This window comes from Triticum dicoccoides, chromosome 5B (genome assembly GCF_002162155.2).
Source record: "Triticum dicoccoides isolate Atlit2015 ecotype Zavitan chromosome 5B, WEW_v2.0, whole genome shotgun sequence".
Lineage (NCBI taxonomy): Eukaryota > Viridiplantae > Streptophyta > Magnoliopsida > Poales > Poaceae > Triticum > Triticum dicoccoides.
The window spans coordinates 724,483,310-724,500,498 of NC_041389.1; the positions used below are offsets into that span (position 1 = coordinate 724,483,310).

Sequence of the window (17,189 nt, forward strand, 5' to 3'; positions counted from 1 at the left end):
CCCCCGTTCAATAAAATCTTGTTAGCATATCTCTTCTGTGTAGAGATGGCTACAAGCTTGTCTTTGAGTCGAATAAATTTGTAATATCCAAGTGTGGAACTTTTGTTGATAAAGGCTATGAGTCAGGAGGCATGTTTCGTTTATCCTTGTCAGATCTCTGCAATAAAGTTGTTAATCATGTTTGCAACAAATAGTGAATCAAATATGTGGCATTCACGTCTCTGTCCTGTTAACTTTGGTTGCATGTCGTGGCTAGCCAAGTTGAATTTAATCCCTAGTTTTACCACTGTCAAGGGATCTAAGTGTCAAGTTTGTGTGCAAGCTAAGCAACCTCGCAAATCTCACACGACTGCGGAAATGAGAAATCTTACACCACTAGAGCTCATACATTTAGATCTATGTGAAATGAATGGTGTTTTGACAAAAGGTGGGAAAAATATTTCATGACGTTAATTGATGACTCCACTAGATACTGCCATGTGTATCTTCTGAAATCTAAGGATGAGGCTTTGAACTTTTTCAAGATCTATAAAGCTGAAGTGGAAAATCAACTTGATCGTAAAATCAAGAGGCTTAGGTCCCGCTCATGGTGGAGAGTAGTTTTCCAATGAATTTGATTCTTTTTGTGCAAAACATGGTATAATCCATGAGGGGACGCCTCCCTATTCACCTCAGTCAAATGGGGTAGCCGAAAGAAAGAACCGCACTCTAACTGATTTGGTTAACGCCATGTTAGACACATCGGGTCTCTCCAAGGCATGGTGGGAGGAGGCGATATTGACTGCATGTCATGTCCTAAACTGAGTTACCACAACGAACATCGGGTCTCTCCAAGGCATGGTGGGGGAGGCGATATTGACTGCATGTCATGTCCTAAACCGAGTTCCCACAAAGAACAAAGAGATAACTCCATTTGAGGAATGAGAGAAGAGAAAGTTATAACTCTCTTATCTACGAACCTGGGGTTGTTTGGCGAAACTCAATGTGCCAATTCCAAAGAAACGCAAGCTTGGACCAAAAACTGTGGATTGTGTTTTCCTGGGATATGCTTTTCATAGCATTGGCTATAGATATTCTTGATTGTAAAATCTGGGGTATCTGACAAGCATGTCGGTACAATCATGGAGTCGAATGATGCAACTTTGTTTGAAGATATCTTTCCCATGAAGGATATGGCTAGCTCATCAAATCAGGAGATGCCTAGTTCATCAAATCAGGAATTAGTTCCAATTACTGAACCTACCATTTCACACTTTGAAAGTCTTGTGGAGGAGAACCATGAAGTTCCTACTAGGAGCAAGAGACAGAGGACTACAAAGTCCCGTCGTGATGATTTTCTTGTGTATCTCATCGATGACACTCCTCGTTCTATTTCAGAGGCATATGCATGTGAAGACACTGACTACTGGAAGGAAGCAGTTCGTAGTGAGATGGATTCCATCTTGGCAAATGAAACTTGGGAGATCACTAATCGCCCTTATGGGTGCAAACCTATAAGGTGCAAATGGGTATTCAAGAAAAAGCTTAGGCATGATGGTACTATTGAGAAGTACAAGGCACGGCTCATGGCCAAGGGTTACACCCAAAAGGAAGGTGAAGACTTCTTTGATACTTACTCACCCATGGCTCGACTAACCGCTATTCGAGTACTACTCTAGCTGCCTCACATGGTCTTCTCGTTCATCAAATGGATGTTAAGACTGCTTCCCTAAATGGAGAGTTGGATGAGGAAATTTACATGGAACAACCGGATGGGTTTGTAGCAGATGGTCAGGAAGGAAAAGTGTGCATTGCTGAAGTCTTTGTATGGACTTAAGAAAGCACCCAAGCAGTGGCATGAGAAGTTTGAAATAACTTTAACATCTACAGGCTTTGTTGTCAAGAAGCTAATAAATGTGTGTACTATCGCCATGGTGGGGGCGAGGGAGTTATCCTTTGCTTGTATGTTGATGACATACCGATTTTCAAAACAAATCTGAATGTTATTAAGGAGGTCAAGGATTTCCTATCTCGTTGTTTTGAGATGAAAGATTTAGGAGTGGCTGATGTTATTCTAAACATCAAGTTGTTGAGAGATGATGATGGTGGAATTACATTGCTTCAATCTCACTATGTGGAAAAGATCTTGAGTCGCTTTGCTATAGTGATTGCAAGTCCTCTCCAACACCATATGATGCTATCGTGCTGCTTTGAAAGAACCGAAGAATTGCTAGAGATCAACTGAAGTATTCTCAGATCATTGGCTCTCTTATGTATTTAGTCAGTGCTACAAGACCTGACATCTCTTTTGCTGTTAGCAAATTGAGCCGATTTGTTTCCAAACCGTGAGATGATCATTGGAAAGCTCTAGAGAGAGTTATGCATTATATTCAAAGGCACTGCTAATTATGGAATTCACTACACTTGGTACCCAACGGTGCTTGAAGGGTATAGCGACTCAAACTGGATCTTAGATGCTGACGAGATAAAAGCCACGAGCGGATATGTATTCACTCATGGAGGTGGCGCTGTTTCTTGGAAGTCTTGCAAGCAGACGATCTTAACGAGTTCAACAATGGAAGCAGAACTCACATCACTAGATACAACCACGGTCGAAGCAGGTTGGCTTCGTCGGCTCTTGAATGACTTGCCTGTTGTTGAGAAACATGTATCGGGTATCCTTATGAACTACGACAATCAGACTGTGATCACGAAAGTGAGCAACTCAAAGGATAACATGAAGTCATCAAGACACGTTCAAAGAAGGTTAAAGTCTCTCAGAAAAATGAAAAACTCCGGAGTTATTGCATTGGATTGTATCCAAACGTCTAGAAATTTAGCAGATCCTTTTACTAAGGGTCTATCACGTAATGTGATAGATAATGCATCAAAGGAGATGGGTATGAGACCCACAATATGAGTTGTTCATAGTGATAACCTAGTCTATGTGATAGGAGATCCCGTGAATTAGATGTGGAAGACAAGCTGTTGGTTAACTGAGAAGAGAGTATCCTTACTATTAACAATACCACTCCATGAAGATGCAATACTCTCCTAATCTGCATGACATGTTGATGTATGTCTTAATGTGTTCTAAGTGGCTCACTGAAGCAGAGATGTTGTCCTGCAGAACATCTTTTGAAGAACACACCTATGCGAGTCTGATTGTTAAACGTCGCAATCTATGAGAGTAGGGTGCTCTCTTGTAAACTCATGAAAGGTCTTGGAGTATGATGCATAAACTCCACCCGCGGGGAAGACCCACGGTATCCTAGTATTGGTCAAGGCTTTGTGTGAAGCTAGATTCGCAGAAAACTTGCAGTTCAAGGCCCAGTCCACTGTTCAAGTTGCTTACTAGTGTAGCATAGAGTTCTAGGTGGAAGTTCAACTTAACAATCTCTACTGCAGTACCGGTATATAGAATAATGTTATGGAACCATAGGCAAATTTTGTGTGCCTCTAGGATCTGGTGGGGGATTGCTGAATTTTTTTCTATTTTGGGCCAGCCCAATAGCAATTTCAGAATTTCATAATAAATCCTAGAGGCTCACACAGTCCATTCGTGCAAGGCAAAAGGTGGAACTAAAGTTAGTCCCACATTGCTAGTCGGTGGGAGTTGGACCTCCTTATAAGAGAGGTTGTTTCCCCACATGTATGAGCATGAGAACAAGAGAGACATTCACGTGCGCTCCTCTCCTGCCGCCCGCCTCGTCTCGTCACGACACACACAATGCGGGTTGCGGGAATGAGCTGAGCCGATGGCTATTCACCTCCTTCTCATGTGCCTATAAAAGGGAGGTCGCTCCTCTCCAGAGAGACACACCAGAAGATCATCTCCCTCTCGGCACCAAGTTCCAATCTCTGAGCTACTGCTACGATCTTCCTCATCCCGGCTTGCAGCGTGCACCGTAGGTCGGGACAGTAGGCCTCTGAAACCCCACCTCTTCGAGTCCTGTACGGGAGAAGGGTGATAAGGTTTTTGGGGAGCGCTCTGCGCGACTACTGACCGGTTCATCACGGACGCTCTGAACACCGACGACCACTTCCCCAACGACGACTTTTCCCCGACGTTGACAACCTCTTCGACGACATGGCTGGCGAGGATGTCGATCCCAAGACCAGTGCTTCTGCTGCTGTACCGTACGTGTTCATACTCTTTCTGTTTGAGGTTCTGCCATAGTTTCTTGCTTTAGTGTCTGCTCTAGATATGTTTGGTTCTACTTCATATACGCAGATGCTATTTACCTTCTCTCTGTCAGATCGCATGCCTTGTTTAATCTCTGCTATATTAGTCATGCTTTATCTAGTATTTCTGTTAATAAAATCATATGGTAAATTGCTCATATATCCAACAGGACAGTCATACCACTGGCCCACCAGAGATCAAAACCCAGGTTTGACACTTTAGTGTCTCATAAAGGTGGAATATTCTTTCAGTGGGAGGCGACATTCCCGTCGAGAGCGAAACACTTGTGGTGGTGTGTTCCGCAAAAAAAAGAATGCCAGCCTCCAAGCGGAGTCTATAAACTCAAAAGGCTTTGCATCTCAATTGCATAGATAACCGACAAGAGAGTTCTTAGCGGGAAAACCGAGCAAGACACTAAATATGCATAGCTAATGCACACTTGTAGGAGTATATACTAAGACCTCTCATAGCATTATAGTGCCATGTTATTTGTTAACTTGTAGAATCTCAATATGAAGTTGTGCACATGATTTGTTTGGCAGTATATTTTCTCATGTTTGCACTATGATATTGTATCACAGCATGATACTAGTACTGCCACGCCCATCACATCATTGATCGTAGTGGCACATAATCTTTTCCTTAGGTGGCACACACTGCATGATATAATTGCACTGTGAGCTTTCTTGCTAGTCAACTATATATATCAGCTGGCTATATAGTACTACATTGCGATACCCCGCAAAAAAAGGTACATTGCGATAAACAAGGAATAATTGATGCAAGCAAGCATGCATGACATTGCTTTTAGAGTTATCAGTGCAATAAGTGATTTGTATAAACGATGCTTCTATTTGAGTAGCAGGCTAGGCAGCACGGGCGCCTAAACTAAAATGTGCAAGGAATCAATCAAATGGCAGGTTTGATGTACGGCATAAGATATTGTTTGCTTTCTTCACCAACCAGTTAACCAATCAATCAATCAATCAACCGCCGGATTAGAATTAGATGCCATCCAATAAAATGCATGCAATCAATTAATTAGGAGAAGAGAAGAGGAGGCACTAACACTGTCCTCCCAGTGGTTTGTACAATTGTAGTAGTATCTTGTTTAATTAGGATGCAACACTGTTCTTTCAATGGTTTGTATAATTGTGGCATCTTGTTTAATTAAGATAGAATCTCATCTTGTAACCAAGTTAGCAAGCTAATTCATAAAGACTCTCACGGCGGAGCACTGAGAGACTACATACAGTGGTTAACTCCCAATTAAAAGCTACTCCCTCTGCTCCAAAATAGATGACTCAACTTTATACTAACTTGAATACAAAGTTGGGTCATCTATTTTCGAACGGAGAGAGTAGAAAATAAAAATAAAATTAGCAAACGGCCTCACTATCTTAGGCCCTCGCTAGCTAGAATTAATTAAGCAAGCAGTTAGTTACAAATAGAGCCACCGACGGAGCCAGCCAAGAATTAGCAAGTGACAGCAAAAAAACACAATCTCGAAAAGAGGTGGGGCCCAACCCCAGGGACGTGTGCACTCGCAAGCACACAGAAGAAAGAAGAAGAAGAAGAAGATAAATATCCTCCATGATTTGATTTGATTTGATTTGACATGATCATCCTCTTCATCATCATCATCACTTGACCCATCAAGCTAACAAGAATTAATTAGCCTCCCAACTTGGCATCATAATTATTAGAGTATGTACTACTGCTTGGTTACTGCAGATGATATGCCAGCAGTCAAAGGTTCAGACTTCACATGGGGTGGGTGCCACTGCCAGAGAAGTGGCTCATTGTTTAACTTAATTAATCAGCCTTCCTAAATGAGTGAATAAAGTAGACCCAATTAAATCAGAAATTGGGATGAGGGTGTCATGCAGATCCCTTGCAGTGGCAACCATAGATGGATCTGACTGTTCCATCAGCAAGAGCAAGCAAATCCACATCTACTAAATACTGATGCTGCCTGCAAAGAATATAGTTGAGCATCTACCAGTACCTATCTAGCTGTCAATCAAAACCAAACCACTGGACCAAATTAAAGCCAGCCATCAAGCAAAGCAAATGAAGCTTCTTCCTGGGCTCTCCCTCCCTTAATCTTATATAATCTCACCAACTTAATCAGCTAACCAGTCAAAATTACCAACATAACCTCCATCCTCCCTGGTAATCTGGTAGTAGTATACTACTACTAGTAGTAGTACTAGTATTGCTTATATGCCATGCCACATGCTCCTCATTTATTATTTTGTCTGTCACTCTGACTGAGGTGATTTGTAGTTTTGCTCCCATTCCATTTCCCTTCCCAGGCTGTCTAGGGGAATCCAATGCCATCTGATCGATCTTAGGTTGTTGGCACTTGATCTAAACTACCTAAATAAATGATCTTTTTTTTAATCTCACAATAATGGAGTGGAGTGGAGTGGAGTGGAGTAGCTTGAAATCCTAATAAAACCGCCGAAAATCACAACTGGATTTGTTCCCACCCTTTAAACCACTGATTAAAGGGCCATTAGTACAAGGAAGTTCACCCTCAACAAACAAGCAAACAAACAAACAGCTTCAGCTTGGAGTCTTGGAGTCTTGGAGATGGACTGCACATCCTCCATTTCTTCTTCTAAATAAATATAAAGTCCTCTCTCTCACTAATCAGAATCAGGAGCAGAAGCAGAGCAGAAGCACTCTCTTCCTCCCCCCTCTCCATTTTATTTATTTATTTTACCCTTCCCTCCTCTGATATTTATCCCATCCTCTCTATCTATCTATCCATCCATCTCTCTTCTTGATTCCTCTTCTTCTTCTTCCTCTGGATCCTTGCATTTGCTCCTGCTCCCCCATCCAATCCAGGGGCAGGGAGATTCCCACTTTTTCTTGGCCGTTTTTCTTCTACTAACACCGTCGGCTGCCGCAAGATCTGCACAACTGAAGCCCACCCACGGCGACGGCGGCGGCGATGAGGCCGGAGACGCGCCTCGACTCGGCGGCGTTCCAGCTCACCCCCACCCGCACCAGGTAACCTTCCATGCCTCCCATACAATACGGATCTGCGCCGCCACCAAAGCTCTGCTCTTTTCCTTGTGCTACACCCAACTGCCCTTATACTTCTACCACTAGATGTCTAGATCCAATCCAACCTTACTTATCGCTGGATTTGTGCTCTCATTACTGCTACTCCTATATCGCATTGCAATCTGCAACCCCCTTTCCTTTTTCCTTTTTGTGTGTTGGTGTGTTCTTCTGTCGGCGGCATCAGCGATTTTTATGTTTCTCCCCCACTTTTTTATTTTGTTATTTTATTTATTGCAGGTGTGATTTGATTGTGATAGCGAATGGGAGGAAGGAGAAGATCGCCTCCGGCCTGCTGAATCCCTTCGTCGCCCACCTCAAGGCCGCCCAGGACCAGATTGCCAAGGGAGGCTACACCATCCTGCTCGAACCGGATCCGGCGGCCGACGCGCCATGGTTCACCAGGGGCACCCTCGAGAGGTTCGTCTCGTCTTTATCTGTAGGTGTCTCGTGTTTGTCTGCCAGTTTCTGACGGCGGCGGTGTTAGTGGCTCATTTGCGTGGTTGCTTCTTTCTTGTTGGCATCAGGTTCGTCCGTTTCGTGAGCACGCCAGAGGTCCTGGAGCGGGTGACCACGATAGAGTCCGAGATACTGCAGCTCGAGGACGCCATCGCCATCCAGAGCAACGAAAATCTAGGACTCAAATCTGTAAGTACACAATTGTAATCTGTAATGTACTACTCATACTTACTTGACACTGACTGCAGAGTGAGTGATGACTTGTTTCTATGCCTTTGTGTTAGGGAGAAGCCCATAATGGGAAGCCGGTGGACTCCTCCATGGAAGGTACAATAGATAGTTACATACTACCGATTTCATTTCATTTCTGAATGCTGCGTCGCGCACTCACAGTATCCACGAACAAATCTTCGGCAATGCCTATCCGTAACCGAAAAAATCCTCTGCCGTGCGTTGCATTGAGTTTGGACCACGGAAACTTTTTCTATGGCGACCGACCGCACCGCACCGCTGTTTTAGAATCTATCTATCAGTTATAGAATTTGGTGCGGTGTACCATCAGTCACAGCTGTTGAGTTAGCTAGCAAGTTAGGTGCATGATAGTGGACGCCTTAAAAGTATTATTAGGGTGGCTGTACTTGTACAGGGGAAATGACAATGTGTCATGTTTGATTGACGACCTATCTTTTATTCGCGTTTATTATGCATTCTGTTCTGCTTTTTTACCTAACTTATATTGGAAGCTGATTATTCTGTAAGATGGATCTAACCATCATTAAGTGCGCAAGTTTTCAGGACAATTCGCAACTACATAAAAAGATTCTGTGGGAATTATATATGTTCTTTTATGATAGATGAACTGGAACATGATTTCGCGTCCCTTTTTCCGTTGGTAAATTTACCTGGCATGTCCCTTTACAGGTGGCAAGACAGGGTACAATGCTGATGGTGATAAGGCACTTGTTCTGTACAAGGTAAGGTTGTATGGATAAATTACAACTGCATTTTTTTTCTGTAATAAGTGTGTCATGGTAAAAGGGTATCATAATTAACTCTGATGTTCTTGTATCAATGGCAGCCTGACACACATCCAGCATCCCAACTGCAGAATGACGACGGAGTACATGAGGAGCATTCAAAGTATTTATATGCATAAGCCCCCTTTTTCTCCATGATGTTTTCCTTGAAGACGTTTTATCTCACATTTCTGTCTTGTTTATATGAAAAAAATCTGCACCGTCATAATTCTTTTTTTCGTGGAGTAACATATGCTTTTATCTAATGAACGATTGCTCACACTCATTCTATTCTAAAATTCAGCTCTTTGTTTACTTTATCTCCACTTTTTCGGATGATGTCTTATTTTTTGGAATTTCTTTCTTGGAAGAAGTATTTATCCGCATCTTCGTAAGGTGTTAATCGAAATATATATTTTTACAATGTTTTGCAGAGTTCAGCTTCTCAGAGTGCTGGAGACTCGCAAGACTGTCTTACGTAAAGAGCAGGCTATGGCCTTTGCACGTGCTCTAGCTGCTGGGTTTGATATAGACAACCTGATATATTTGATCTCGTTCGCAGAGCGTTTTGGTGCTTCACGCTTGATGTAAGTACGGCCTTCTAATGAATAAAGTAGTATCATGCTTGATGTATCGGATAATTGATAATGTGAGCCTGAGGCAGATAATTAATTTGCGCCGACTCCGTATGATAACTGCATAACTTATTGCATTCCATTCTGATGCTAATTCCGACGCCATTTCAGATTGTTGAATGTTATTGCAATGCACAATTAGCACATCATGCTAGATAATGCACACAGTTCCATTGCTGTACAACTGTACTTGGTCCATGTCTTACTTTACTACTGTACTTGAACCTTTTCTTGATCAACTGGAACACACCTCCATTGATTGATCTCCTTGCCGTGTTTAACTGTTAGATCTAAGTAATTTCTGTGAGTGCATAAGCGCTAACTTCGTTGGTGTTCGCTATCAATTTATAGGAAGGCATGCACACAGTTCATTGATTTGTGGAGGCAAAAACATGAGACTGGACAGTGGATTGACGTTGAACCCGAAACAATGTCTACACGCTCTGAATTTCCCCCCTTCAATGCTTCTGGGATTATGTTTATGGGAGATAAGGAAACAATGTCTGTCTCTAATGGAGATACAAATGGCGAAGATGCTGCTAAAGCTGGTATGTTGGTGCCATGACATAACTTACTTTCCAAATGCTCACTTTGTTTAGCATTTTATATCTTTGCAGTTGATAAGCGGATTTTGTTATCTGCATGATTGTTCACTTTATTTCTTCCATACCGCCACATTTTATTTTAAGTTTTTGTTATCTAAACATTGTGATCCAGATTATTCCTAATATACAGCCGCCTTCTGTTTATTTTTACATGGCAAATTTTCTTCCAATTTGAAATGGCCCTTTTGCCTGGTAATTGTGCAGCCATATTGAATTTGTACCATTTCTTTTGTCAATGCGCATGCACAATTAATTTGTGTTTCTCCTTTGTTTTACTGTGAGAGGGAACTTGGATCTGAGGAATCGTTTTTCCGTTGCTTGACAGATCACAGGTCACATCACCACCCAGGAGCTCCCCATGAGTACCATCATGGCCCATATCAATCAGGATATCCACCATGGGCAATGCATCCACCTTACCCCATGCAAGGCATGCCACCATACTACCCTGGGGCAAACCCATATTACCCTCCTCCCTATCCCCCAACAGATGATCCCAGGTACAACCACTCGGAGAGGAGACCATCAAGGAAGCACTCAGCAGACAGCAAGGACTTCGACAACTCCCATGATGAAAGTGACGACCAAAGCGGTTCAGAGAGGGAGAGTTCTCATGGCCGCAAGTCCAGTAAAAAAGGCAAGCGCTCGGGCAAGAAGAATGTAATTGTCATACGCAATGTAAATGTAACATCAAAGAAGAAGCACAGGTCATCAGAGAGCGAGTCACACTCAGGCTCAGATATGTCATCAGAGGATAGTGATGATTCACACAGGAAATCCAGCAAGAGGAATCATAAGCGCTCGAGTTCGAAGAAAAAAGGGGGCAAGAAAACCATTGAGTCTGAAGATGAGTACACCAAGGATGGAATGTCTAATGGGCAGCAAGATGGAGATCAAGGAAACTGGAATGCGTTCCAGAACTTCTTGCTCAGAGATGAAGAGAAGACAAGAGATAATAATGACGCGGATATGTTCGCCAGTGAAAGAGAGCCACCACCACCACCTAGGAGGAGAGAAACCACAGGAAATATGGGCGATCCTATTCTTTTATCCGAGCGGGGTTCTGCTGATGTCGATGAGCGAAATGGAATGCCTTTCAACACAGCCAATGGGAGAATTAGGGCCAGGCAGATGATGTCTGGTGATGAACTTATGATGTCTGGGGAAGGTCGGAGCTTTGTGGATGGTGACATGAAGGAGATAGAAGCCGGAGGTCGGGGATACAGAAGAGGGGCAAATGATGACTTCATGGTTTATGGACATGAAAACTCAATGGACAGGGGGAGCTCCTTGGACCCCCTTGCTGAGGGGCATTACAAGAGACCCACTCTGGAGGAGAAGAAGAATGTACACGGTGTGGATGAGTCCATGATACCTGTTACCTCCAACTCACATGATAACCTTGGAGCTGACGGCCGTACTGCCATTGACATAGATGCTGAGCTTGGCACAAGTGTTCAGAAAACATCGGATGCCAAGGCTGGAGGTGAACTTTTCTATGAGCCAGATGAATTGATGCCAGAGCGTGGCTTTGAAGATGTTTCATTTGGATATGATCCATCAATGGACTATGATAGCCACATGCAGATTCATCCTGACGTCGGCGTTGAAGATGCAAATGCAGAGGATTTATCAGCTTGCGTCGACGATGAAGGAAAGATGCCAGCAAAAGACAAGAAGCTTAGAGGTTCACAGGAGGGTTTGGATAAAAGAAGGAAGGATGCCTCAGCAAGGAGACTGTCAGCGCCCAAAGGCCCACTAACTGATGCGCAGAAACGTGCACAAAACCTACGCGCGTATAAAGCGGGCCTACAAAAGGAAAAGGAGGAGCTGGTATTGATGCATTACTTTCCATTTTACCCATTGAATGGTTTATTCGTTTCTTCTATCTGTGATTTATACCTCACGAGACTTAATTAACTCATCTTTTAATATCCTCCTTTGGAGCTTGTCGCTTATCTTAAATGACTAAGTTGAATCTATATACAAACAGAGTGCTAGAGTATATCTTTTGGTACGGCAAAATATTAACCCCCTCTCCCTCCACCCTCCATGCACAGACCAAGGCTTAAATGCCTTTTAGACACATTGTTTCCTGCCCCTGTTATTGGTATAGCCAAAATGACTAATATTAACAAACTGATACCAACTTGTCAAGACGAGATACTTTTTGCTCGAGGTAGTATGAGCTCTTAGTTCGAATTTTCTGGTCTGGTGTTCTCCTATTTTTTGTTTTCCAAGAATCTTTTAACTGTTTGCTATAAGATAATTTTAATGTAAAAAAAAATGGCATGCCCTCGCTTGTTCTTTTGATAGGTTTCTTCTTAATATCAGTTACCGCAAAAGAATTGTAATTTTCTGCTGGATTGCTCAAACCTGTGTTTTTCTCGTATTTTCAGGAAGCAGAACAGATTAAACGGCTCGAAAGGCTTAAGCAAGAGAGGCAAAAGAGGATTGCTGCAAGAAGTGGCGCATCTAATCCAATATCAACACCGCCACAAGCTAAAGCAAAACCTTCTCCAAAGGTTTCTCCCAGTACCCACAAGAGTTCCAAGTTCACTGACGCTGAACCAGGATCCTCTTCGCCTCTAAGAAAAATTATTCCTGCCAGAAGCAGTACCCTAGGGAGTGATCCTCACAAAACAGCCAAAGCAAGCAAACTCGGCGGTGACAGCTCAAGTGCAGTGATCAAGTCAACCTCATCACTGGCTGAGATCAAAAAGGAGAAAAGTGGCAGAACTGAATCGTCGATTGAGCGATTGAAGAAGCTTGCTGAACCTAAAAGCAATGCTTCGACTGACCATCCTTCGAATCCCAAGTCAGCGAGCGCGGATCACCCGCGGAGAAGAAGCTTGCCGTTGCCGGAAGATGTGCAGACCAAGAAAATCTCCGCTATAATGCAGCTCGACGAGACCAAGTCGGCAGCCCTACCAGAGCTGAAAGTCAAATCCCCCCGAACCCCTGCCGCTGTCGTTGTGAAGAACAAGGCGGCGGCTAAAGTAGCAAAAGAGGCGCCACGTGTTGGACCTAAAGCACATGCTACTTCAGAAAGTAGAGATGGAAAGAAATCGTCCAACGGTAAAGTTTCCAGGGTAAGCAGCAGTGATGACAATGTGGTGGTTGAGAAGACCGTCGTGATGCTTGAAAACGAAGTGGTCTCTACGCCTCCTGTTGTTCTACCTCCTGGAAGAAGTGCGGAGAGCGAAACTCGCAGCGATGACCGAATGGACTATCCCAGTCTGGAGCAGGAGTATGTTGCCATCAGGGCTCCACCTTCTCCCGTTGATCTTCCTGAAGATGCAAATCCTACCATCCATGCATCTGACAGCCAGTTGAATTCCTACGAGGTATGTATGATTCAACACTAATACTTCCCCTGTTCATTTACCATATGCTGTGTTCTTTGGGGTATCTGTTTTGCTGTTTCTCTTCATTAAGTACTTTTTAGCTCAGATTATATGTGCGGAAAAATGCAATGCTATTCCCACGCTGTTAAATCAAACATTGCTTTTAGATTTGTTAATTCAGACGACATTGATAAGAGAATTACTGCTTGTTATGGCTAGGTGGATGTGCCTGAGTACAAGAAGGATGAGCTTGAGAAACCAGCCCCGTTGGCTCCGATGGAGGAGAAACCTTATGAGGCCCCTTTTGCCAGGGTAACATCATTGGAGGATGCTTCAAGCAAGACTCCTGCTTACAACCACCACCCGTTACCTGCGCAGGAACCCGAGACACTTGCGCGCGCAGCGAGCGTGAGGGCACGCGTACCTGAGCCTGCTGCATATGCAGTCTCAGCCGAGGAGACACATGGAGAAAATGGCAAGCCTCGAAGCAAAGAACCGAAAGGCTTCAGGAAACTGCTGAAATTCGGCAAGAAGAGCCACACCTCAACGATGGATTCCGATGCATCGTCGGTCGACGAAGCCCCTGCAGGAGATGGTAATCAATAAATCTGAGATTATACACTATTGCAAGCGGTCGCTCATTGCTGTAACTAACCGCACTTCATGTTTCATCCAGGTTCGATGCTGAAAAACCTCATTTCGCAAGACGACTCCGCGGGCTCTTCATACAAAGGTTAGAACATCACCATGCATATAAGATTCATATATAAGAGAATTGCTCAGTGATGAAACTAGAATAAGTTAGTTTTGTCCCCGAACAGTAGTATAAATCTAGTTTATTTGGGCGAAAATGAAATGAGATAAATGTACATGTCTACTTTAAAAATGCAGCTTCTCGGTCCTTCTCCCTGCTGGCGCCGTTCCGCAAGAACAAGGTGGTCGTGCTGTGAGGATTTTCTTGTACTATTTTTGTTGTTGTTGATGAGGCCGGCCAACAGCTTGATTGGGTATCGATTGAGATTATTAGTTTGTTGATTTCTTCTAGTATATACATACATACATACGTGCATACTATTTCGTATATATATACTTGCACTCTACGCTGGTCTTGTGTTGTTTGTAAGCAGTATGTGTGATCTGTCCTTTACATTGTATTACAATCTACACATCAACTCTTGCTCGCATATACTTGTGGATCGGATCGTATTGATCTGAAAAGCGGCGTATTAGTTCTGGTGTATATATGATCATATATATACGATGAAGAATTACTTTCATGAATTTTTACGCCCTTTTTTCCAAGCTTTTTTGGATGGAGGAAGTAGTAGTTAAAAAAAACATTTTTGAACTCCGCAACAATCGAAAAAACATTATGGGGCGGAGGGAGTACTTGCGAATAGGAAGAGCAAATATTCCAAACAAAGAGGACGTCCTGACAACATGTTATTAAGATGCAAATAAATTTATCTCTTTGATTGAAACTATGGATGATTAACCTTTTTTGTAGCCACTTGGCAGGCCAAAATAATAAAACATGTTCACAGGTTAACGTGCCTATGCAGAATGCTTTTGAGGAAATTCATACAGAATCCTTTCTCAGTGTGCTTGCTTGATCAAATAACTAAAAAGAAGCATATGCAACAGTAAAGAAAAGAAGCTATTACCCATGTAAAGATCAAGTGATTTTTGGTCCCGAGTCCAATCTAGTTTCAAGTTGTTTCATAGATCCAAAAAAAATATTGGCGGTATGCTCAGTAAAAAGTTGTAATGTTTCTGACAGACAAAAGACCAACTGAATAAGCATGGGTGCACAAAGATGAGTGAGAAGTGGCTTCTAAAGGGGTGGAATGTGTTGCTTCTGAAGCCAGCTGGACTCAAAATTGGAGCTTTCAAGCACTTTTAGGTTTCGTGATTCCTCAAGACAGTAAGTAGAGAGTATCCTAAACTGAGTAAACACTAGTATCCAGAATAGTTATTTGCTTAATCTCAAGTTTGACATGTATGATATTGATACATGTAAGAAGCAGAACAATGCCAAAGCCACAACCTCAAATCAGGAACAAAAATACAACACCCAGCGGCCATATAAACATCTAAATTTATATACTGAGCATTCATGGCAGTTCTAGCAACAACAAAATCAAGGAGAGATAGCTAGGTCAGATTACACAAATAGGTTCCATATTCTGAGAAAAGAACAAGTGACAAAATGTCGGAACTCTTAAGAAAAAGTTGCAGAAGCTTGTAAAGCTATACTTTGAAGTTGAAGCTTTTAAGAAAAAAGAACATCCAGATAACTGTAAGGTAATGACTACTCATACTGATGTTCAGAATAACTAATCCACTCTCCAAGAAGATGATGGCAGATAATGATTATAATGATACCACTACAAGAATAGGAATTTGCATTTCATAATCTTGGCAACAAGTACTAGAACAACTGCTAGCTAATCCTTATGCAGGAGATGGAATCGAACATCCTGATATGCACTTGATATATGTGGATGAAATTTGTGGATTATTTAAGCTTGCAAATTTGCCCGGAGATGAAGCTAAGAAGAAGGTTTTCCCTTTATCTTTGAAGGGAAAAGCATTGGCATGGTATAGGCTATGCGATGATATTGGATCTTGGAACTGGAACCGTTTGAAATTAGAATTTCATCAGAAATTTTATCATATGCATCTAGTTCATCGTGATCGGAATTATATATATAATTTTTGGCCTCGTGAAGGAGAAAGTATCGCTCTAGCTTGGGAGAGGCTTAAGTCAATGTTATATTCATGCCCCAATCATGAGCTCTCGAGAGAAATTATTATCCAGAACTTTTATGCTCGGCTTTCTCGTAATGATCAATCCATGCTCGATACTTCTTGTACTGGTTCTTTTATGAAGAAGACTATTGATTTCCGGTAGGATCTTTTAGAAAGAATAAACGCAACTCTGAAGATTGGGAACTCGACGAAGGTAAAGAGTCAGGTATTGAACCTAAGTTTGATTGTGTTAAATCTTTTATAAATATGGATGCCTTTCAAAAGTTTAGCACTAAATATGGACTTGACTCTGAGATAGTAGCTTCCTTTTGTGAATCTTTGGCTACTCATGTTGATCTCCCTAAGGAGAAGTGGTTTAAATATCACCCACCAATTAAAGAAGAAGTTAAAGAACCGATAAAAGCTAAAGAAGAAACTATCATTTACAATGTTGATCCAGTTGTCCCCACTGCTTATATTGAAAAACCACCTTTTCCTGTTAGGATGAAGGAACATGCTAAAGCTTCAACTGTGGTTAACAAAAGTTATGTTAGAACACCCAAACCTTCTGAACAAATCAAAGTTGAATCTAGTGTTGCTATGATTAAAGATATCTTAGTTGATAATATTGATGGGCATGTTATTTACTTCTGTGGTGAAGCTTCTAGAATTGCCAAACTTGAGGGAAAAGATAAACATAGACCAGTTGTTGGCATGCCTGTTGTCTCAGTTAAGATAGGAGATCACTATTATCATGGGTTATGTGACCTAGGTGCTAGTGTGAGTGCTATTCCTTTCTCTTTATATGAAGAAATTAAAGATGAAATAGCACCTGCTGAAATAGAAGACATAAATGTTACTATTGAACTTGCTAATAGAGATACTATATCATCAATCGGGATTCTTAGAGATGTTGAAGTCTTGTGTAGGAAGGTAAAATACCCTACTGATTTTCTTGTTCTTACCACCCCACAAGATGAATTTTGTCCCATTATATTTGGTAGACCTTTCTTGAACACCGTTAATGCTAAAATAGATTGTAAGAAACAAACTGTCGGTGTTAACTTTGGTGATGAATCTCATGAGTTTATTTTTTCCAAGTTTAGTAAACAACCTCATAAGAAAGATTTTCCTAG

General features: G+C 42.1%; 1 protein-coding gene across 1 annotated transcript; it reads left to right on the forward strand.

Annotated features, from left to right (window-relative positions):
- The first annotated feature begins 6,743 nt into the window (after positions 1 to 6,743).
- On the forward strand, positions 6,744 to 14,486 carry LOC119313042 (COP1-interacting protein 7-like). The gene is made up of 13 exons (XM_037588857.1): positions 6,744 to 7,186; positions 7,481 to 7,660; positions 7,768 to 7,888; positions 7,984 to 8,026; positions 8,621 to 8,673; positions 8,778 to 8,839; positions 9,150 to 9,302; positions 9,702 to 9,898; positions 10,281 to 11,788; positions 12,355 to 13,302; positions 13,522 to 13,897; positions 13,979 to 14,035; positions 14,194 to 14,486. The coding sequence occupies exons 1-13, from the start codon at positions 7,128 to 7,130 to the stop codon at positions 14,250 to 14,252; spliced, it is 3,816 nt and encodes a 1,271-aa protein (XP_037444754.1). The 5' UTR covers positions 6,744 to 7,127; the 3' UTR covers positions 14,253 to 14,486.
- Positions 14,487 to 17,189: the final 2,703 nt, after the last annotated feature.

What these genes read in the sequence shown, in the direction of transcription:
- LOC119313042 (XM_037588857.1), top strand. Translation starts at nt 7,128, where the DNA reads ATGAGGCCGGAGACGCGCCTCGACTCGGCGGCGTTCCAGCTCACCCCC. An exon ending in GTACATGAGGAGCATTCAAA is followed by an intron (nt 8,840 to 9,149) that starts GTATTTATATGC and finishes AATGTTTTGCAG; the next exon opens with AGTTCAGCTTCTCAGAGTGC. An exon ending in CGAAGATGCTGCTAAAGCTG is followed by an intron (nt 9,899 to 10,280) that starts GTATGTTGGTGC and finishes GTTGCTTGACAG; the next exon opens with ATCACAGGTCACATCACCAC.